Source organism: Hyperolius riggenbachi, chromosome 11 (assembly GCF_040937935.1).
Source record: "Hyperolius riggenbachi isolate aHypRig1 chromosome 11, aHypRig1.pri, whole genome shotgun sequence".
Taxonomy (NCBI): domain Eukaryota; kingdom Metazoa; phylum Chordata; class Amphibia; order Anura; family Hyperoliidae; genus Hyperolius; species Hyperolius riggenbachi.
Window position 1 is genome coordinate 135,636,001 of NC_090656.1, and position 23,647 is coordinate 135,659,647.

General features: G+C 42.0%; 1 protein-coding gene across 1 annotated transcript in view; it reads right to left on the minus strand.

The window, feature by feature from the left end:
• The window catches only part of ATG2A (autophagy related 2A), a 179,470-nt gene that overhangs the window by 15,081 nt on the left and 140,742 nt on the right, over window positions 1-23,647 (minus strand). Inside the window, exons 29-35 of the mRNA XM_068259988.1 lie at window positions 10,680-10,803; window positions 10,373-10,590; window positions 7,876-8,105; window positions 5,533-5,668; window positions 3,491-3,700; window positions 2,178-2,279; window positions 1,579-1,663 (exon numbers count right to left, since the gene is read on the minus strand). Of these exons, the coding sequence (XP_068116089.1) occupies window positions 1,579-1,663; window positions 2,178-2,279; window positions 3,491-3,700; window positions 5,533-5,668; window positions 7,876-8,105; window positions 10,373-10,590; window positions 10,680-10,803 (1,105 nt within the window). The remainder of the gene's footprint in view (window positions 1-1,578; window positions 1,664-2,177; window positions 2,280-3,490; window positions 3,701-5,532; window positions 5,669-7,875; window positions 8,106-10,372; window positions 10,591-10,679; window positions 10,804-23,647) is intronic.

A 23,647-nucleotide genomic window follows, 5' to 3' on the forward strand; every position in this document is an offset into this window, starting at 1 on the left:
ATCACCTCCTCACATTCACATATACAAGATTTTGCACATGCTTTACCCCTCTCCTCTGGAATCCTTTGCCACAACACATCAGTCACTCCCCAACCTTTGATATCTTTAAACATGCCCTCAAAACTTCACTTTTTCCATCAAGCATACGCTCCATCTTAGGCGAGTTCACCTTTTGACCTCTGATCAAGTTGTACTTCCTACCATATAACACACTGTCTTCTGGTATGAATATTGCATACTACACCACCTCTTGTCCTCCCCCATTAATTTATATTGTAAGCTTGCAAGGGCAGGGCTCTCTCACCCTTGTGTTTTGGATTTTGTTACACATTTATTCATATTAATTCTGTCACTGTAATTACCGATTCTTTACTGTGTACTGATGCTGTATTTTGTATCAATTTTTTTTAGAAATGTATAAACTAGAAAGTAGTGTTATACCAGTCAGGTTCTCCTTTAAAGTGACCCTGAGAAAATTGCAGATTTTTATTTTAAGGGTCTGCTCAGGGACCCTTTAGGGTGTGTCCTACTAAAGACTTGATAAATACCAAATACAAGTTGCTACTAAAGTTGTTTAAAGAGAAACTCCGACCAAGAATTGAACTTTATCCCAATCAGTAGCTGATACCCCTTTTTACATGAGAAATCTATTCCTTTTCACAAACAGACCCTCAGGGGGCGCTGTATGACTGATATTATGGTGAAACCCCTCCCACAAGAAAAGTTCGAACTTTTGGCAGTTTCCTGTCTGTGAACCTTGCTGTATTGTGTGAAATAGCTGTTTACAGCTGTTTCCAACTGCCATAAACCACGCAGCAGCTACATCACCTGCCAACAGTAAAATGTTCACTGGAGTTCCTCTTTAACACCAGGCTATGAATATGGATGAAATTAATCTTGCTCATTGTCGTCATAACAGGCGAAAAGATGACATTAGTACTGTGACTTCATAAATGTCCTAACTGCAGCCTAAAGGTGCCCATACACTCAACAATTTTCCCATTTCGATTTCTTGCAGAAGTAATTAATCTGCTGGGAATCGATCCCCCAAAATGTTTGATCTATCAACTTTTGATCGATTTTATCGGAAAATTAATTGAAACTATCGATTGAACAGGATAAAAAAAAAGATGTAAATCAATTGGGGGGAGTTGGGCAAGAGCACTGACAGATCGATGGCCTATAGCTCTGCTCTGCATTGAACAGTGCAACTCTGCAGTTCCATCAATTTTCAGAACCTATTGGAAATTGATGTGTAGTGTGTGGTAGGAATCGATTCCTTCTGAATCAAATCTTTTCAGAGAGGAGTCTATCGTTTTGGCACATTAGGAGGAAATCTATAAGTATATGGCCAGCTTCATTTATAAACAGGAGGGGATGTCCAGAGACAACAACGCATTAATAATAAATTTACTCAGTTTATAGTCTTAAAAAATGTCTGACATAAATCTTCACAAGAAGAGGTTTTTGACATGTTAATTGTTAATACATTGTTCAATATACAAAAACATTAAAATATATATATTAAAAAAAGTATGAAGAGCTTAAGGGCAATAGCGTGTACAGTAAAGTACCTACCATCTGAGGCTAGCTCCATGGGCACCACCGGTTGGATACCAGATGCCAGGCTAGTGAAGAAGTCTTTCAGGAAGAAGAGGGCATCCTGCAGGAGCACAGAAAGCAGGGTTATTAGGACAGTGCTGGCTGAAGGTTGCCATAGGGTTGTCAGGATGCTGCTGCTCAGATATGTAAGCACAATCAATGGGATTCATACATGTGTGTCACCTAAACATGCTTATTTTTGCTTATAAAAAGGAGGAAGCAGGTCTGAGTAAGTCCAGACTGTTTCTATAAGGATAACGAGTGATCAGAGAAGGTTTGCAGTCCTCATTCCACTCCCAACCAAGCTGCCATTTTGTCTGGCCTCATGCAGTGCCATGGTAGTGCCTATTGACCAGTCAGACTGTGATCCAGAGACTGATCATTAACACTTTGAGAGTCAGCAGGAGCATGCGGCAGACACAGAAACAGATCCTAAACATTTATCATGCCATTTTGTGCTGTCTGCTGTACTATAACACTTTTATTTTATCTGTTTTCCATGTTCTTACATTATAAACGGCCTAAGTAATACAGACAAAGGCAAGAGTAAACACAAAGCACCAAAAGACATTTACCTGATCGATGTTCAGCCGAAGGGGCATTAAAGACATTCGAAGGCAACACTCAGGTCCTCCCAAACCAGCGTCAGGATGGACATGGAGGGCTTTGATTGTGAGCTGCACAGCAAATGTCACAGGCATTAGTATACATAAAACTAAATTGCAATAGGACTGCGGATATGGAAGGAAAACATTGCTTTTTACAGATGCAGCCATCATATTGCACTTAAAAAAGCTAGAGATTTTACCAATAAAAAAAACAGTGCTTTCCAGAGTGATTTCAAGCAAAGCAATTTTGGGCCCTACATAATTAAATAAAGTCGCTCCAAAAATGCTGTAGGCACTGCCACTGCGATTTTGCCAAATCTAATGCTTCTAATGTTTACTAATCGTAGCTGATGTACACAAAATATAAAGTTAACACCTATTTGATTTGGCAACAAGCTTTCCACTGAAGGAGAAAGTGTTGTGTTTAACTGTTTGAATGCTGTTCTGCTACCAATCTTTGTGGTAGTAGGTTTAAGGCTGTAAATAATATTTTAGAGCTAAGAAGAAATGCTGAGTCTCATACCACTTTACTGAAGCTGCCAATGAAAGGAGTCAAAGCCACGAAATGTCATAATAAATAGTTTCCCCCATGGTCTGTGCAGAGCTTGCTCACACAAGGCCATGTATGCCAGGTGACAAGTGTATGCCAGGTGACGTGTGTGGACCCATTCAATGTAATCCGAGGTGGCTGCATGTCAATTTCTGCTGGCTGGACTTGGGTCGGACTGGGTTTCAGATTTTATCATCCTAAAATACTGTTCATGCAACACTTGGCCGGCTTTTCTCAACAGAGCACACAACTGATATAAAAGTATACACCCTTATTTTCCATTAGACTAATAATTATGGTGTGGTATAATTTCCTCCTCTTGTTTGCTGTGTGAGTCCATCTGGTTGGGTGCTGCCAGACGAATCAGAGGGCACAACAGATCAGCTCTGTTCATAAGGCCCATACACACACTCAATAGATGACCCCGATGGGAATCGGACGCGATCCCTTAGACGACATTGCTGTACCGAGATTGTACAGACGTGTGGTCAGCCTACAGGCAGATAACGTGTTCTGCTGCACTGCGGGGAAGGTACAAACAAATAAGATAAGGCTGTAACATATTCTGTTGATATAAAAGGTATGGAAGGATTAGTTAAGAATAGTTTTATTAATTACAGCAATCGGCTACTTCAGTGCCACTTTCTGTGTCTGGATATAAAACTTTAACTATTGTGCATCCACTTAGTACATCGCTTCTTGTTGTACCATAGCAATCGATTTCTCTTACCATGTTTGAGTGGGCTCTCCGTGGCATCTTCTCACTAGTATACAAGTACAGAAACTTGTTTATGTGGGATGAAGCCAGCCTGTCTCTGATCTCCAGCTCCTGGACTATGAACACCTGGCGTGCGAGGGGCAGCTCGGCCCCCTCACCTGTAAAGAGCTTCTCCACCCCAGGACTGGAGGGGGCTGGGTATGACTCGTGCTGGAAACTCACCTAAAACAAGGAAACATTCTGAGAATATAAACTGGTAATGCAAACATCTAAATATTTTAGAGCACTGCCTTCCATGAATGCCCTCTGACAGCTAAAAGCCGACTGCTTGGGTCAAATTCACATCTTTGTGCTCTAAAATGTACATTTATTGAGGTATTAAGATGCATACTGTAAACAAGCACCATTACGGTCATCCACAGGCATACGGACTTAAAGAGACACTGAAGCGAAAAAAAAATGATGATATTATGATTTGTATGTGTAGCACAGCTAAGAAATAAAACATTAAGATCAGATACATCAGTGTAATTGTTTCCAGTACAGGAAGAGTTGAGAAACTCCAGTTGTTATCTCTATGCAAACAAGCCATTAAGCTCTCCGACTAAGTAGAGAGGGCTGTTATCTGACTTTTATTATCTCAACTGTTCCTGGACTATTTACTATTCCTCTGCTAGAGGAGAGGTCATTACTTCACAGACTGCTCTGAAAGACTCATTTTGAATGCTGAGTGTTGTGTAATCTGCACATATTATAGAATGATGCAATGTTAGAAAAAACACTATATACCTGAAAATAAAAGTATGAGAATATTTTCTTGGCTGCTAATCTTCTAGTAATTATTCATAGTACACAACCAATTCACTATATCATATATTTTTTTTCGCTTCAGTGTCTCTTTAATTGTTCAGGCAACAGTTCTGGGCTGAGTTCTATACAGCTTGCAGACTAGTGACACATACTGTTGCTATGGGGAGGAAAGGAAGGACATGGAGTGGCACAGAATGAGTGAGGTATGAGAACAATGCCCTTCGACCTGCGCTCAGCCGAGATGATCCACCAGTCCGGAACTCTCACCAACACATCTGTGGGGTGGCATTAGGGGAGATGTATAGATGCTAGATTCTCAGCAGAGGTGGTCCTGATCAGCCTCCTCGGCCAAGAACCATCTACATGAGCTTTACATGCACTTTGCAATGAAGAGGTTGGTTCATGCACTTCAGGTGCCATTTAGGTGGGAGAGACAGCATGTGTAAAGCACAGAAGTGAGGCTTTTAAAATGTACTAAAGCTGGTTCAAAAAATAATACAGTGAAAATTGGAATAATTTATTGCAACCAACTGAGTACCTCCACTCAGTAACAATCTGAACAAGGCTAATGGTTAGATGCAGTGGGTTAGTGCACTTAGGCCAGCACAGTGACATAAGAAGTCTGCACTGATGGCCTGCAGCTCTGATGGAATGTATGGATATCAGCCTGTAAGCTTGTAAACACAGCTTGCCCACAGTTTACCACCCACTTTCAATATATTAGGCTGGCTTAAAGTGAACCTGTAGTTTCCCAAAGTAATAAAAAAAAAGTTTGATACTTACCTAGGAAGACAGACAGATGCCTCTGGATGGACAAGGAGCTTACCCTCTCCTCCTTGACCCCACCGTTGCCTCGCATGGACCCTCAGAATATATCTGACAAGAGCTTTTCAGATATGTTCTCGTGGCTGGGCTCCCTGCAGTGTAGTAGTGCGGCCATACTGCATCTGTGTAATTACAGTCACACCTCAGCAGTAAGCTGAAGATTCTTGCTCATGAGCTGTTCCACACTACTGCACTGGCGCGGAACCGATGGCCAGGACCGGGCATGTGCAGTGGCCCGCAACCTGGCTGGATTGCAGACTGTACACCGTGTAACCAAGGGGACTAGACTGACAAGGAGGTAGTTAACGGACTACATGGGTCTGAAGGAAGGACCAGGTAAGTATAAAACATTTAACTTTCATTGTCTCAGATTAACTTTAAATTTAGGTCCACTCAAAGGGTAACAGAAAAAGGCTTACTTTGGTCAACTGGATCTCCATTAATATGTCATGGACCCTGCCACTCCCTCCTTGGGCTCTCCACGTATTCTGCGGACGGTTGGTAACAGAAGATCGAGATGGAGATCCACGGGCGCTTGGCATGTTTGTTCGTGACCTGAAAATGGCAATTAGAAGGTGCACCAACACAACATTATCTTTTACTATGGTTTACGGGTTTCCTTACAGCCCAGATTCTCAAATGTAGAGTATCTATCAAACCTTCACTAATTCAACAAGGTAAAGCCAGGGTAAAAGGATTGCAAATTGAGTTGAAATTATTGATAAATCATATTTCACTCAATTTTAATCACTATAATAAGATCAACAGAAAGATTATGCAAATGTTGATATGGTGCTATCCATTTGTATATATTTTGAGCCTTAACCTTAGAGGGTTTCCAGTTACATAGTGACTTATAGAGACAATTTTAAAGGGAGAGGAGCAAAGTTTTATTAGTGGGGGTGGGGAGAGCCATCAACAAAGACAGTAATAGTGGCCCAAAAATAATTTAAAATTCAGTCACTCTCCCTAACCAGGAAATGCAATACTATCTACATTTCCTTAGTCCCCAGCATGCTCTGCGCTAACCTGAACAGCCCACTTTACGTCCGTGTCAGTTTCACTGACATTAATTTTACCAATCAAAGGCAAAACTGTCCTGGTAAACTTTAAAGCTTACTTATTTACCTAAGGAAATGGAAGGCTCTGGGTCCCATAGAGCCTTCCCACTCTCTCACAGACCCCTTCGTTAAGCACTGGCTCCCTTGTTTGAATCCTCCGCCGCAGGAGGTTTTGGATGTTTGCAGTTCCATACTGCGCTCGTGTGAGTGCACAAGAGAGCCTGCTCGCGCAAGCGCAGTATGGAGTCGTCCGTCTTCAGGAGCACTCAGGTTCCCGAAGACTTCTAAAGCCTCCTTTGGCGGCAGAGAGAGCAGTATTTGAGCAAATGGTCAAATACTGCTACCGGGGAGCCAGCGCTGGAATTATTTTTCCAAGTTCCCATTCCATATAGCACATAGTAGAAAATGCATGCGGTTCTGCAAAGTGTGACCCTAGCCTAAGCGTCTGGGTGGAAAATGTTAAAGGTTTAGATTTTCTCACGGATATTGAAAGGCTTGAGAAGATCACATTTTTATCCAAGATGGAGAGTAGATTAGGGAAAGAAGTGAGTTGCTGCATTCAGCAAAAGGCCGTCTGCATACAAGCTACATTTATATTGCATGTAATTCTCGTTTATTTGCATGGCTATTACAAAGAAATACTTAAAGCATTGTTTATACTGTGATTTTGTATATGTTTTGCTGCTTTCTTTCTGTAAGGTTAGTTTGGTACCTCTCAGGCAAGAACTGATTGAATCCTAAAAATCTCCATGACACATGACAATCAAAGCATACATACATACATAAATACATACATACATACATACATACATACAATTACATGATTCTTTCCTCAGCAGCAGAATTTATCTCTTTTCACAAGAAGCTAGTAAAATGCTTGTACATGCTCTAATCATTTCCTGTCTTGACTACTGTAACACTACAACTGTAACACTACTCTGCAGCCTACCAAAAAACAGACTGGCATCTCTCCAGTCTCTACTGAACTCTATTTGCTCATCCCATCGCCCTCTCTCACTCTTTTGATGTTGCCCCTCTCTGCCATTCCCTCCACCGGCTGGCAATCACCCAAAGGATCCAGATCAAACTCCTAACATTGTCATACAAAGCTCTACATAAGCCACCCCTCCATACATTTCTTCATTAATCTCCAGATACCATCCCCTCCTGCAACCTTTGTTCCTTCCACGAGACCCTGTTGTTGTCCAGCATGGTCAGCTCCTCTCACTCTCGCATCCAGTATTTTTCACGAGCACCACCTCTCATTTGGAACCCTCTCCTACAGCCTGTCTATTATGCTCCCAATTTCTAAGCCTGGAAATTTCCAAATGCACTCTCAAGATGCACCTGTTTAGATAAGAATTTGTTATAGCTAGAATTTGAGGCTTACTGCCTCACGTACTGACCACTTTGTTTACTCCCCTAGTGTCTGCACCCCGATACTCTCTAGATTGTAAACTTGCAAAGGTAGGGACCTCCACCATATGCTTCCAGTTTCGGTAGCACCAAATGAACACATACTAGTGATGTTTTAAGACTGCAATTGCATGCCATGTCATACTTGTGTTGCTGGATGTCCTAATTGTACAGTGTGTTGAACTGTTCATCTATCTAGGTTCCCCGCTATTTGTTTTGTACTATGTACGGCGCTACGGAAGATGTTGGTGCTATAGAAATAAAAAATAATAGTATATTCCTCACCTTGGCGAATGTGCTCTTGCAGAGTTGGGTCGACTGCTGCCAAAATCCTTTCCTCCATACAGGTGCCACACAATGGAGATCTCTCTCAGGACTATGCGAGCTTCCGGCACAGGGAATTTAGCTGGAGCCTTCAGCAAATCGGTGCTGCCCAGAGGGCGGGAAAAATGGCCATCCTTCACCAAAATAGGGCTTTCTACAAGCTTTCTCACCACCGGCTCCCCATCTTTTGGCTGAAGAAGGAAATACAAATAAAAACCATGCATACATTATTGAACTACAATAATACAGTAAAGGTTTGGTGCAAAAGGTTTAGTACTAGTAATTATTAAAGCCGAACAGCAGAACGCTGCATTCCAAAAGCAGCAGCCATAACAAAAGCAGCAGCCATAACAAAAGCAGCAGCCATAACAAAAGCAGCAGCCATAACAACAGAGTCTGAAACTGACTTTCTCAACTCAGCAATCAAGTCTTCAAATATTTTAGAAAGGATTTTTAGCTTCAGACACCTTATTTCACACAAAACAGTAATAATTTAGCAACCTGATTATTCGGGTAATACATTATGCTTTTGGATCCGTGCATGAAGATGCGCTTTTTATATGTCCTACATGCTGCATATTCTTTATACTATAACAGGTCACTAGTAGCAGAAGGAACTGATGGGGGAATACTTTGCGCTTATTGCTGGCGCAAACATAAATCGAGACCTGATTTAAGAGTCCATATTTTGGTCACAAAAAAATTCCTACATACATATCCTTTGTTAGACTGTATAGAGTTGTTGTGCATGTATAGAAGAATGTACTGGGTGGGAGGAGGCACCCCAATGTGTCATAAGACAATGTTGGTGGAATAATCTTACCTCACTGTGGAGGTCAAAGAGTACATTTATTGGACACCAATACAAACAACGCGTTTCTCGGAATTCACCTACTTCTTCAGGTTAATAGCACAGTTCCTTATCTTCCTGCAGCATGAGTGAGGTGTGCCACACTTTACCTCCCCATAGACAACTGCATAGGTGACATGACACAGCAGCGCTCTAGGCTGGAGAAAGTTAACTCAAATGCAGGGGACAAGTTAGTGAAAAGCGGCAGGAGAAGACGGGACACATGAAGTGTCTCCTTGTGTTCCACTACAGTGAGGATACTATATATACTATTTTGTGTTTCGCCAATGTAAATTATTTACTTTATATCCAAGTGAATACAGATGTGAAAATAATGTTGGAACAGTTTTGCATACTTTGATAAACAGTGACTAGCAACATCAGTTCTCAGGTCCCGACAAAACCACAACTGCTTCCACATAGACCTGCACATCACTGCAGCATCTATACAGCCCCATCAAAGACATTTCCTTTCTTCAGATTCTCACTGCAAGAAGCAGAACTACAAATCCCCATAGAAACGTTTGGATAGTGCCTCCCTGGCCCTGACGTACCGTATGTTAGTGGATTCTGCAATATGCAGTCACACACAGTATACAGTGGAGGCAGAGATAATAGTTGCCTCTCAGATACACAGCTTGCATGAATCCTGTGCTGGGTGGTATATCTCACAGATACAGTATTACAAATACCTATACTACTGCAAAATCTTGTGGCTAGTAATGTTATCCATTTGAGAGAAGTGATAATATACTACCATATTCAGCAGGGGTGAAATGCTGGAACACTCAACACAACTTCCCTGTGTCTGTGACTATCCACAGATCTGCTGTTAATAGCGGCTATAAAGGGAAATTTGGTTGCCTGATAAAATAGAGGGCATCCCCAAATACTAGGTGTCTTGCGTCTGCTATTTGTAGCCGCTTTTCTCGGGCACTTCCGGTGCCCAGATTTCTCTTTATAGCCGCTATTAACAGAGTGCCCAGCGCCCGATATTCACATTGTTAGGGAGACACAGGGCAGGCTGAGGAAAAACTGGGCCACTATATGTGCATACTCCTGATCTCTACAGCAGCTGCTATAGCTATTGTTACCCCCCTATTCCTCTTCACAACTCTGTAGTCCTTACAGTCTTTGTTAGCTGAAGTGCAGACAACTTATAAACGTCACACTTCAGTTCTTTCAATAGTTCTACTTTACAGCCAGCTTCCAAAACTGCGATTGCGTGGAAGTCCCTTACATTAGGGGCAATACAACAGCAAATGCTGTAGTGATTGGAATCTTAGTACGGATTAAACCTGCTTGACTTGGAAAAAAAAGTGTTCTTTTAAAGGGACCCTGAGCTCTCCGTAAAATTACCTGGGGCTTCCTCTAGCCCACTGTAGCCCTCGAGGTCCCCTGGCATCCTCTCCTCCGTCGCCGATTGAGATTTTATGGAGAGCTCAGGGTCCCTAAAGCACAGCTCCAGGTGACCATATCCCTATCAGGCTTTCACCTGAGCAAGAACAGAGTGGTGCTACAGCACATAATTACTGATTCTGCATATAGACAGACAATGGTTAATAACTGAATTAGTTTAGGAATTCTGAACTACATATCGTTACTCACTGGCACTCCAATCCCAGGGGCATCAAGGATACAGAAATCATCAGTGTCTGTCAGCTCACTGTCGCCACTGGTGTCAGAGCCTCCAAGACTTTCCTGTGAAACCTGGGATCCAGAATGTGGAGAAGAGGGGATGGTGGTCTCACGCTTGTTTTGCACAGCCGCTTCCTCGGGGAACAAATATACAGACACCGGGGAGTTCTGACGATAAAGAGGTTCACCTTGAAAAATAAATACATTTATGTCATGCGTGAGAGACAGAATTTATTAATGTTTCTATACAGCACAGAATACAGAATAGTGAACTCACCGGATTCTGAATGCTCTCTGCCACTCCTTCCTGTATCTATGAGAGCATCAGTCAAGTCTCCCTGATTGATCTGGGCAGTTTCTGCAGGCAAACATGGAGGTAGTGAGGATGGCCCTTCCAGAGGCTGAAATAGAACACATTACCACTGAGCAGTTATCTAGTTCTCTTGTAGGACAAACAAATTATTGATTGGTATACGATGACGGCGACAGGCTCATTTACTGGCTTATTGCAGACAAGTTTCATTGCAGTCTTAATATTATGGTATATGTTACACCTGGAAACAGTCTTGCAGCATGGTCTGAACTACCACTATGTGAAGTTTAGACATCCACACAAACTACAAATTTCCTGATCCATTTTGTCCCATACGCTTTGTGAGTCATACAGATGGAGGCAGAGATTCTGTTTTATATAGACTAGCCAAAATTACAAGCATTTTCTTAAGATCACTTACTGACCTTGGTACTAGGTCACAGGGAAACTCGGTCTTTATAAAATATTGTTAGATATACTCTGAAAGCGAAGCAGGAAATTTGGGTGCACGCTAGCGGCAGAAGTTTGGACGCCACCATAGGGGCCCATTGAATTATCAGTAAGGGTGCTCAAATTTCCCCTCTGTACCGATAATTCAATGCGCCCGTATGGCTGTACCGGAATATTAAAGTTTTTGTGTTTTTCTGAAATTCTGGAAATTCATGACGTATTACTTACCCAGATTCTCCTCCTATCCATAGTGCACAGCACACTGTTAGGCAAAGAGCCAAACAGCATGTCTGAATGGCAACTCTTCCAAGACTGTGGTCTGAAGCAACCTTTACAGATCCTTCTCAGCGTCAAAGGCTTAAAGTGTGCACAGGCCTTTAGTTATTGTAGAGACAACTTAAACTACCCGATTTAGGGGTACTTTAAGGTACACAAACCCTATACTGAATTTGGCCGAGTTGCCCAAAGAGGGAGTATGTATTATCATGGAACATTTAAAGAGAAACTCCGACCAAAAATGGAACTTTATCCCAATCAGTAGCTGATAAACAGACTATCAGGGGGCACCGTATGACTGATATTGTGGTGAAACCCCTCCCACAAGTAACCCCTCCAAGAAGAAAAGTTCGAACTTTTGTGGGAAATAGCTGTTTACAGCTGTTTCCAACTGCCAAAAACCATGCAGCAGCTACATCACCTGCCAACAGTAAAATGTTCACTGGAGTTCCTCTTTAAGGTCACCCAGACTGTCCAGAGTTTCCAAACCAACTCAAACTGTGAAGCAGTCTCACGTATGGTTGATGTAATTTTCTCCAAGACATGTGTAATGAATTCTATTAATCAACTCAGTTCTAGAAGGGGGGGGGGGTGATTTCCAAGTTTTAGCCAGCAATGCCTTTGCGGTATTGCAAAACTTCCCCAGGAGTTTATTCTGATGTATAGAGAGATGAGATTGAGGTCTATGAAACAAAGCAGCCCAGGGATCAGGTTGAATCGGTTTTCCTAATCAGCGGGATCGATCGATTATTTTCAACATGTTCGATCGTGTTTCGAAATGATACAGCCATCGATTTTGCACACTTACCGTATTTTTCGGACTATAAGACGCACTTTTTCTCCCCCAAAAGTGGGGGGGGAAAAGTCACTGCGTCTTATGGTCCGAATACAGGGAGTTCTCGACTTAAGAACGGCCGCCGATACAAAACCGCCGCAATGTCGGAGACTCCCGGTGCAGTCCCTATGTCCTCTCTTTCTCACACTGTCTTTCTCCGCCTGCCCCCTCCACTGTAATTAGCGGCAGTATGCAAAACCGCGCTGTGTTTTTTTAGCAGCGGCCATATAAAGCCGGCCCCCCGCAGTGTGATTAAAGCAGTATCAAACAATTGCCCCCACTGAGTAATTAGTCAGCAGCCAAGTATAACTGCCCCCCGCAGTGTAATTAGCGTTATACATACAATGCTATTGCCCCCCGCTGAGTAATTAGCGTTATACATACAATGCTATTGCCCCCCGCTGAGTGATTAGCAGCCGAGTATTACCTGATCCTGGAGGTCCGCGCTGCTCTGAGACCTCTCCTACGCGTCATACTTCCTCCTAGTGCCGGCTGCCTGTAATGACGCGTTCAGGAAAAACGGGCACTAGGAGGAAGTATGACGCGTAGGAGAGGTCTCAGAGCAGCGCGGACCTCCAGGATCAGGTAATACTCGGCTGCTAATCACTCAGCGGGGGGCAATAGCATTGTATGTATAAGGCTAATTACTCAGCGGGGGGCAATAGCATTGTATGTATAACGCTAATCACTCAGCGGGGGGCAATAGCATTGTATGTATAACGCTAATTACTCAGCGGGGGGCAATAGCATTGTATGTATGCAGCTAATTACTCAGCGGGGGGCAATAGCATTGTACCTATGCTGCTAATTACACTGCGGGGGGCAGTTATACTTGGCTGCTGGCTAATTACTCAGCGGGGGTAATTGTATTATACTGCTTTAATTACACTGCGGGGGCTGCTAGTGGAGGAACACATGCTAGAGGACAAGCATAGACCACAGGGGGACCAGCTGGGGACACAGGGGACAAATAGAGGACACAGGAGGAAAAGCAGAGGACATTTGGGCACAGAGGACACAGGGTGGCAAGCAGAGGACACAACAGGACAAGCAGAGGACACGGGGGACAAGCAGAGGACACAGGGGGACAAGCAGAGGACACGGGCACAAACAGAGCACATAGGGGGACAAGCATAGCACACAGGGTGACGAGCTGAGGACACAGGGTGACGAGCTGAGGACATAGGGTGACGAGCTGAGGACACAGGGTGACGAGCTGAGGACACAACAGGACAAGCATAGCACACAGGGTGACAAGCTGAGGACACAGGGTGACGAGCTGAAGACACAACAGGACAAGCATAGCACACAGGGGGACAAGCATAGCACATAGGGGGACAAGTAGAGGACACAGGGGCACAAACAGAGGAGGATACAGGAGGACAGATGGGGACACAGGAAGACACAAGAGGGATAGGAGGAGGACACAGGGAGACACAAGAGGTAAAAGTTGAACACAAGAAGTACAAGAGGACCATAATAATTGGGGTGAGAACATCCACAAGATGCCCCTGGACCATAGACGCACCAGGTTTAGTATATATTTTTTTCCCCTGATTTTTGCCCTCTAAACCTAGGTGCGTCTTATGGTCCGGAGCGTCTTATAGTCCGAAAAATACGGTAACATGCAAAATAGATGGCTATATAGATCGAAAAGTGATCAAACATGTCAGAAATAAACTATTGATCCCATGGCTAAACTGTCCACGTTTTAATACATTTTTCTGTGTGTAAAAACAGATAGTATTTATAATGTAAACCAATGAGCTGGTTTACCTTTAATAAGCTTTTTTTGCACACTGCAGACACTGTTTTATGCTTAAAGGGATACTGTAGGGGGGGTCGGGGGAAAATGAGCTGAACATACCCGGGGCTTCTAATGGTCCCCCGCAGACATCCTGTGCCCGCGCAGCCACTCCCCAATGCTCCGGCCCCGCCTCTGGTTCACTTCTGGAATTTCAGACTTTAAAGTCTGAAAACCACTGCGCCTGCATTGCCGTGCTGCCAATGAGAATGTGCATGTTTTAATACATATGAACACGCATGGTATGTGCCCAAATGCGTATGATTTTGAGCAGGTGGATGAAGGTGAATGCAGTCTTACTAAGGTTCTGGGTGATGTAGGACATGAAAGACGTAACAAACTATCCTGAAAACTCAGGTCGGGTTTTACAAAGATGGCTTCTAGGTGGCAAAATTTACATGCTTGACCTGGGTTACCCGGGCCAGAGCAAGAGCAACTGCAACTCAAACTAATTACACTCTGTTAAAATGCTGACCCAAACATGCATGTCCAGCTATAACTAGGAATACCCAGGACAGCTTATATATTTCAGTAGCTCCAGGCAAATACATGTGCCTGCAAACAATTCCACCAGGGGTCTAGGCGGCTAACTCTTACCACCTTACAGAAGACATAAAAATGCAAGTCATGTTTAGTGGATGACTTTTGTTCTCCAGCGATCTCCAGCCCAGGAGAACATTTTGTAAATCAGGCCAACTATAACTGGCAAACTGTTTAATATAGTGGAATCTATTCAAAATGGATGAATTCACTGTTCAGGAATGTGAAGATAAATACAACCTCATTTACTGAGAGGAGTCGGCAGTTTCACATAACTGAAGAGCATGTACTTACACATGCAACAAAAAGGCGGGATTAAGGTATACTTAGACTACATGAAATAATGTGAAAGGAAGAAAGCGAGTTACTTTTTTTGTTAAATTGAAAGATCACAATTTATAAAAATATATTCCTGTCCATTTGCATGACAACATTGTTGGGAACAAAAAATAAATAAACCATGGTGCAGCAATGTTCCTCTCTAAATCATCTAAGCATAACATCCATCCACTCTTATAAGTGGTTACATTTGCTCCAGTATATATCTTCTTGAAGATCATCGCAGGAACTCACTTTTATCATCCGTTCTATACCAGCAGCAGGTTACAGGGCGGTGAATAAACATTATTATTATAACGAATTTATACGCATGTGCAGTAAATTACTCCAAATCCAGTTCAACATGAATATCAGGTGAAAGTTATTTTTCCATTTTAAACAAACGTTTGGTGATCATTAATAACTACTCAATCCTATAATGAAGTAGACCTAGGCTCGCTTGTGTAGGTACATTTACTACACGTCTGCTCAATACAGGAAGCTGATCGTTTTGTAAAAAATAGGATCTGCTTCCACTTGCTAAATAAAATGATCTGTTTGCCGCGAAGCGCCAAACGAAATGCAGAGTCCCAACTGGCTTTGTTTTCCCAGACGAGCGGAAGCATTTCCCAGAGCCACCTATGGTGCTAATTCATCCACCTCAGACACAAACGCAATGGTAAATGAAGCTGACACTAAACTGGTCCGCTCTGTGCTGAATGGAAAAGAAGCAAATAGGAAATGAGCCTTATAACTAAAGATGGTCACTGCAAACAGTTCCGAGCTGATGCAAAATGTATGCAGCTTCAGAATGGAACAATCAAATCTTGCCAAGGTAGAAATTAATTGGTAGCTTTTCAGAGGGAGGGTTGCGCTAGTCCTTTGTAAATTAGCCTCTAATATGATGGGGTCGCTGAGAAAGAGCCCGTTGTGTGCCATCGCGTATACCCGCCAACAGGAAGATGGATCGGAGAATTGTCTCCAGGAGACGTCACTGTGATCCATCTTCCTGCGTTAGGTGAATATTTTGCTTACGGCACTTAAGGCTCACAGTCTCTAGGTCATAAATCACCAATTATTCTGTTTCATTGGAATTTCCTCTGCATGCCTTACATGCCTTTCCTTTGGCTGCTCCAGAGGGAACCTTCTATTTTTCTCATGTTTTACTTTGCACCTCTTGCTGAGAATCTGAATAGGAGGATGTCCTGCTTACTGGAAGATTAGGAAGAAGCTCAGACCTAACATTTGTATTTTAACAATGCTTGAAAGCAGAGAAGTGGTCTATCTGAAAAGTGCAGCTGAATTTGTAAAACTGAGGGCAGGTGATGGATATGCCAACTCTGGCCCATATGGAATTATTTTTTTCTCCTGAGTTATTTCCTAGGAGATAATTGTCATCTTCTCTTTAAAATAACTTTTCTATATTTTATATAAACTGGGGTCCTCATCCGGATTCCGGATATCCGGGTAACCCAGATATCCGAACTATTAGGCCTATCCGACCGGATCCGGATTCCAGATAGCTGGGGCCAAATCCGGATAGCTATCTGCGGATAGTTGGGCGCATAATCCGGATATCCGCAGATATCTGGATCCGAAATACTGTAACTAAGGTGATGACTTCCTGGAGCCAATCAGAGGGCTCCCAGCAGAAGCCCTAGCAACCAACCACAGAGGGGAACCCTGGCCGGCACCACCTGACCTCATTGAGCTAATCAGAGGCCTCCCAGCCTAAGCCCTGGCACCCAATCACAGAAAGGAACACTGGCCAGAGCCCATGTATAATAAGGAGGGCTGCCATGATGAGACAGATCGTCCTGGCTTGCTGAATGCACACTGAGAGACATGCTCCAGTGCTGGTGCCCTACGAAGGGCTGTACACAGTTATAAACCTAAAGCTGTTCATTGATTAACTCCTTCACTACTATCACTACTCTATAGTTAAATTGTTAATTAGCTTGATTGATGTCTCATAGTGTGACAGAGTGTGTGCTGCAGTGCTGCTGGGCCAAGGGCTGTACACAGTGATAAGCTGTTCAGTGATTAACCCCTTCACTATCACTACACTATAGTTACAGCGTTCATTAGCTTGATTGATGTCATAGTGTGACATTTAGAGTGTGTGCTGCAGTGCTGCTGCCGCTGCTATGTGTCTGTGTGTGTGCTGTGCACACACCAGGCAAGCTGCTGCCTGCCACGTGCAAAGTGCCACGTGCAAAGTGCCACATGCAAACACGTGCAAAGTGCAACGTGCAAAGTGCCACATGTAAACACGTGCAAAGTGCAACGTGCAAAGTGCCACATGCAAACACGTGCAAAGTGTTATAGAAAGGTGTGAAAATATCACCTAGGTGAAAAGTCAGGAGAAAAAGTGAATTGTACATGGCCCTCTGACGGACTACAGTCTCACTACAAAATAAATTCTATTGGCATTACTTTCATAGAAGTAAATGTATATACTATTCCTAGAAGCCTAAGAATTTCAGAAAAGTGCTACAAGATGTGAGATTCCAATATAAAAATATTTCCTACAAGTTAAATCCATTTGGATTGATAAAATTCTTTAGATCAATCAAAGAATTGTTTCACGTCGATTTTCTCCACACACAGCATTATTTTCTGTACAATTATCACTTCTAAGTAAACATTGCACCATTAATGGGTACCTTAAAGAATGGTCAAAAAGATGCTGATAATTACTAGCGGAAGCATTTGACTGGTCCATTTCCCTGCTGCATAAATGTCCATAAAATGACCAAAAAAATGATTATATTTATGAATTCACATTTCTTCTAAGATAAGGGATTTTCTAAAGGTGGCCACACATGATACAATAAAATGATCCCATTTTACGGCAATTCAATAAAAACGATCGGACCTCCTGAAAAAAAAAATCAAAAGCTTTTTTTCCATTCCACTGAAAAAATCCGATCGGTTTTCCCGTTTTCTTCGATTTTTATCGATCCGGAATGCCAGATATTTTTCTTCAATCTTCCTAAAGATTGTATGGTGTGTGTTAGATTGTCAATTTATTAATATACACACCCTAGCAATTTTCTCAGTTTCCAATCATTTGTATCATAATTGGGGACAAATTGAACATAGGTGTGTGGTACATTGGTCAGATGTTTTAAATGTTTTAATCAGTCAGAAAAATTGATTGCAACTCTTAAATTGAACAGATATTTAAAAAATTGTATGGTGTGTGGCCACCTTTAGAGCTTGCTGTTTGTTTTACAAGCCATAGTTGAGGTACTCTGTCAGTCGTCTATCAGAACTGAGAGCCAGTGTACATTGCAGCAGCAGCCATAATTCAGATGTAATAGACAGTGTGTACAAAACAATAAAATATCATTCCCGGTACAGCCCCATCTTGTATCCCTGTGTCAGCTGCTGCCTGTTAACCGTTATTGTAAGCAATGGCTGACTGAATATGTGCTGCTAATTATTTCTCTCAAGTCTTCCCAATAATACAGACATGAATAAAAAAAACTTGGCAAGGTAAAAGAATGTTAAATGAAGACGAGTGTTTGAGATTTTACTACCATTACATCACTACCCGTGACTAAATCCCCAACAGAGATTGTATTCGTATGACATCAACAACAGCCACTGATCATTTCCAATGAAAATAAGTCACTGATCAGCCAATAAAAACAACAGATCAAACTCTCAACAATAAAGGTGCCAGTCCCTTGTAGAACTGGAATTACAGACATGTCTTTATTGTTTTAGTTACAGTGGGTTAGGATTTTACACAGGTTTGTGTCTGTTTGGAAGATTTCCCCTTCTCCTCCTCTCCTAGTTATCTCCCTAGGGCTCTTCTGTGAACTGAACCTCCTGTTTCCTCTCCATGGAATGCATTCCTCAATAGCCTTCTGGAGAGACCACCAGGGAGAAAGTGAACCTATAATTATAATTTGAAAGCAGAATTTGGGGATTTTATAAAATTCTGCCAATTTGTTTATTTTTGTTTTGTTTTTACCCTCCTCCCCATAAACAGTTATTGTTGGTTACAAACAGTGGGGTAGCTTAGAGGTCATGGGGCCCCATAGCAAAACTTTCATGGGGGACTCAAATGTAGGCACTCTTAACCACTTAAGCCCACAGGGTTGTTCATTTTTTGCATCTGAGCAACTTTTACATCCCATTCATTAGCCAATAACTTTATCACTACTTATCACACTGAAATGATCTATACCTTGTTTTTTCTGCCACCATTTAGGCTTTCTGTGGAGGGTACATTTTGCTAAGAATTATTTTATTCTAAATCCATTTTAACAGGAAGATTAAGAAAGAAATGGAAAAAATTCATTATTTCTCAGTTTTTGGCCATTATAGTTTTACATTAATACATGCTACCATGTTTAAAACCCATTGTATTTTATTTGCCCATTTGTCCCGGTTATTACACCATTTACATTATGTTCCTTTCACAATTTATGGCGCCGATATTTTAATTGGAAATAAAGGTGCATTTTTCCAATTTGCGTCCATCACTATTTACAAGCTTATAATTTAAAACATTATATTAACATACTCTCTTGACATGCATATTTAAAAAGTTCAGGCCCTTAGGTAACTATTTATGTTTGTTTAATTGCAATTTTTTTTTAATTAAAATTTATATTTGGGTATTTTTGGTGTGGGAAGTAAACAGCTAATTTTTAAAAGTAATACAATGTATTTATAAAAACAAAAAAAGAATACATGTAGGTGTAGTTTACTATTTGGCCACAGTAAAAAAAAAGTCCTGGAAGTGTAACGATCACGCTTCCAGGAACTAGAAAGAGGACAGGGAACTTTTTTTTCTGCAGAAAGACCGCGGTCTCTGATAAGGGGACTTAGATCGATGAACGGGAATTATATTCCCATTCATTCATCGGGAGACTAAAGGCGGCCAGCGGGAGCACGCGCGATCGCGCACACTGACAGCAGCACAGCCTATCTGGATGAACATATTCATCCAGATAGGCTTAAGTGGTTAAACAATGCCACCTATCCCTACCCTCTGCATAAAATGTAATTGGGCAATTTAAATTCTCATGCAATCAACATTGCACAAAGTTCATGAGCACTGAGACAAAGTCAGGGGGTGGAGAAACACAAGAAAGTTAATGGCAAACACATTAAGTACCATATGGGCTCCTTTTGCTCTAGGGTCCCATAGCAGCTTCTATGGCTGCTATGGCTATTGCTACGGCCCTGGTTACAAATAAAATAATTGCCAAATGCCCTTTGAAGCCGGAGCTATCAATCCCATGACTATTGCTGGGCTAACATGCAATCCTAATTGCCAGGCAAAGTAATTCACTGTTTGAGACACCAGTGAGCCACACCCTTCCTTCATAGAAAAACAGCACTCGGCAGTTTAGATTACACAGCAGCATCCGTCCACAATGTTTCAGGCCGCAGTCACATGACTTGGGAAATGGCAATCTCCTTAAAGGTAACTTGAAGTGTAAGGTATATGGAGGCTGCCATATTTAAATTCCTTTTAAACAAGACCAGTTGCCTGGCAGTCTTGTTGATCTCTTTTGCTGCAGTAGTGTCTGAGTCACACACCTGAAAACAAGCATGTAGCTAACCTTTTCAGATTTATGTCAGAAACATCTAATTAGGCTAAAGCCCCATCTACACCATACAATTTTTTGTCTGATTCGATTTGATTCATTGATTCAATCCGACATGTCCGATCGGGATTCGATTTGAATCAATTTGCCATTGCAAAACAATGATTGAATCAAATTGAATCGAATTGCACAAAAAATTGTATAGTGTAGCTGTGGCTTTAACGTATTAGAGGCAGAGGATATGCAGGACAGCCAGGTAATGTGAATTGTTAAAAAGGAAATAAATATCACAGCATCCATATTTCTCTTATTTCAAGTTCCCTTACAAAGGAATCTGAAGTGAAAATAAACTTAAGATATAATGATTTGTATGTGTAGTACAGCTAAGAAATTGAACATTAGTAGCACTGATATGAGTATCATATTGTTTTCAGTACAGGAAGAGTTAAGAAACTTCAGTTGTTATATGCAAAAGAGCTTCTCTGAGCTCTCCAACCAAGCTTGGTTAGCTACAGGGCTGATTTCTGAAGCACTTATCTCAACCTCTCACCATTTCTTGTTTGTTTAAGGTTTTACTGCCAGTAAGTTCAAAGAGTTATTAGCTCTGCTCTGTATGCCTTAGAGGTGGTCTAATGATCACGTGTTCTATACTACATCAAAGGGCAATATAAAAGCCTGGCAGATTAACTTTTTGTTTGTTACGTATTCAGGAAGGAGTTTTTTTGCAGTAAAGGAAGTAGTTATGGAAAATTCTACATCGTCTTTGTACTGAAGGACATCCATGGCTATAATTACTAGGTAATTTGCCGAAGTTATCTGACTGCCATCTGGAGTTGGGAAGGATTTTTTACCCTATTACAGTGATCTGCAAACTTGGCTCTCCAGCTGTTAAGGAACTACAAGTCCCGCAATGCATTGCAGGAGTCTGACAGCCACAGTCATGATTCATAAAGGCAAATGCATTGTGGGACTTGTAGTTCCTTAACAGCTGGTGAGACAAGTTTGCAGATCACTGCCCTATTAGGACTAATTGGTCCAAGCCTTGTAGAGTTTGTTCACCTTCTTCCGGATCAACTAAGATATGTAAGGGTGCAGATTAGTGTTGTACTAGATTTTCTGGCTTTAGCCAAAAGTCAAACTTTTCAAGGAGTGATTACAGGAACTGTGGGGAACAAAGAGAGGAATGGCCAACACCCTGAGGTATGTGGACGCAGCATGCACATATCTCTGTGTTTACCTTAGATAGCTTTGCCTCAGGTCGTTTGTCTAGTTCACTTATATCATAGGTGACAAGAAATGGGCAGCAGCAGATTTTTTTTCATACTTTGCTTAGTCCCAAGGTACTGTGCAATGCCTCCAGCCTCGCATTTCTCCTCCTCACTCCATCAGAAAGTACATGCCACACCTACATGCACGTTCACTACTTGTCAGCACACAGTAGCCATAACTAGCACAAATGAGTGGGTTTGACAAAAACAATGAAAATAAATCTAATTATGTACTGTTCTAAAGCTGTGACCACAAGACTGTTACTTCCAGTCGACCCACATGAACCACAGCCAAATCAGGAAGTGTAACTGGGCTTCACTAAAGTTTAAAAAAATAGTGACAAGTGCTCGGGAAGGAATGTCCCACAAATACATGTATGGAGAATGCAGCACTGAGAGTGAGACCCTCTAGCTGCAGTAGGCTGACAAAGCAGAATTACGTAGGTGCAGAAATCTCATAGCTGGAGCCCCTGAGAGCTATAAGAAAGCAAATCCTACAGATATTCAACAACATCACATAGCCTGGTTGGGTTTACCTCTTGTCCTTACATGGGTTCTTAAAGTGGACCTGTACTGCTGAATGAATACATGCTCTAGATTAGGTTCCTGTACATTTGTCTCACGTTTGGTGTTGACCGTTTAAGGGACATCATTTTCAAGGCATGTACCCACCTTAATCCAGGTCACTCACATTTGCATCAGTGTTACACAAATACGGCATGGAAATGGAAGGTGGGGACTTTTTTTATCTGGTGTATTTTTTGCATGTTTGCTGTTGAAAATGTTGGCTAGGTGTAACTAGATGTAGATGTAACTTGGAAAAAAATGCAGCACATTTGCAATAATGATTGTGATTTTCGGTGTAAAAGGGCTCTAATAACTGGGCAGCACAGAGAAAGATTCACAAATCTTTTTCACCTGTTTTCCTCTGTTTTCACCTTGTCTATGTTACATGTTTAAGCTTCCAAAGAGCAAAAATATAATATAATTAAGGTAAGAAACCTAATATTGAAATTAAGTTAATCAGGGACAACTTACGTTGAGTGATTATTTTGCTTGCAAATGTGCTGAAAGGGTATTTCTATCAATTAGGTGTTAAATAACTTATGTGTGATTTTGCCTCCAGTTCAGTCACATTCTTAGGCTTGCGCGCTGCAACTTGGAGGTATGCTTGGGATCATTGTCCTGTTGAAAGGTCCAATGTCTCCCAAGCCTCAGGTTTGTGATTGACTGCATCACATTTTCTTCCAATATCTCCTAGTACTGAAGAGAATTCATGGTACCTTGCACACGCTGAAGCTTTTCCTGTACCTGCAGAAGCAAGCAGCCCCAAAGCATGATTGACCCCCCGCCATGCTTCACAGTAGGCAAGGTGTTCTTTTCTTCATAGGCCTTGTTCTTCCTCCTCCAAACATAGCGTTGATCCATGGACCCAAACAGTTCTAATTTTGTTCCATCAGTCCACAGAACAATACCACAAAAGTTTTGGGATAGTGCTCTGTGGACTGATGAAACAAAATTAGAACTGTTTGGGACCATGGATTAACGCTATGCTTGGAGGAGAAAGAACAAGGCCTAAAAAGAAAAGAACACCTTGCCTACTGTGAAGCATGGGGGGGGGGGGGGGGGCAATCATGCTTTGGGGCTGTTTTGCTTCTGCAGGTACAGGGAAGTTTCAGCGTGTGCAAGGTAACATGGATTCTCTTCAGTACCAGGAGATATTGGAAGAAAATGTGATGCAGTCCATCACAAACGTGAGGCTTGGGAGACGTTGGACCTTTCAACAGGACAATGATCCCAAGCATACCTCCAAGTCCCCTAGAGCATGGTTGCAGATTAAAGGCTGGAACATTTTGGAGTGGCCATCG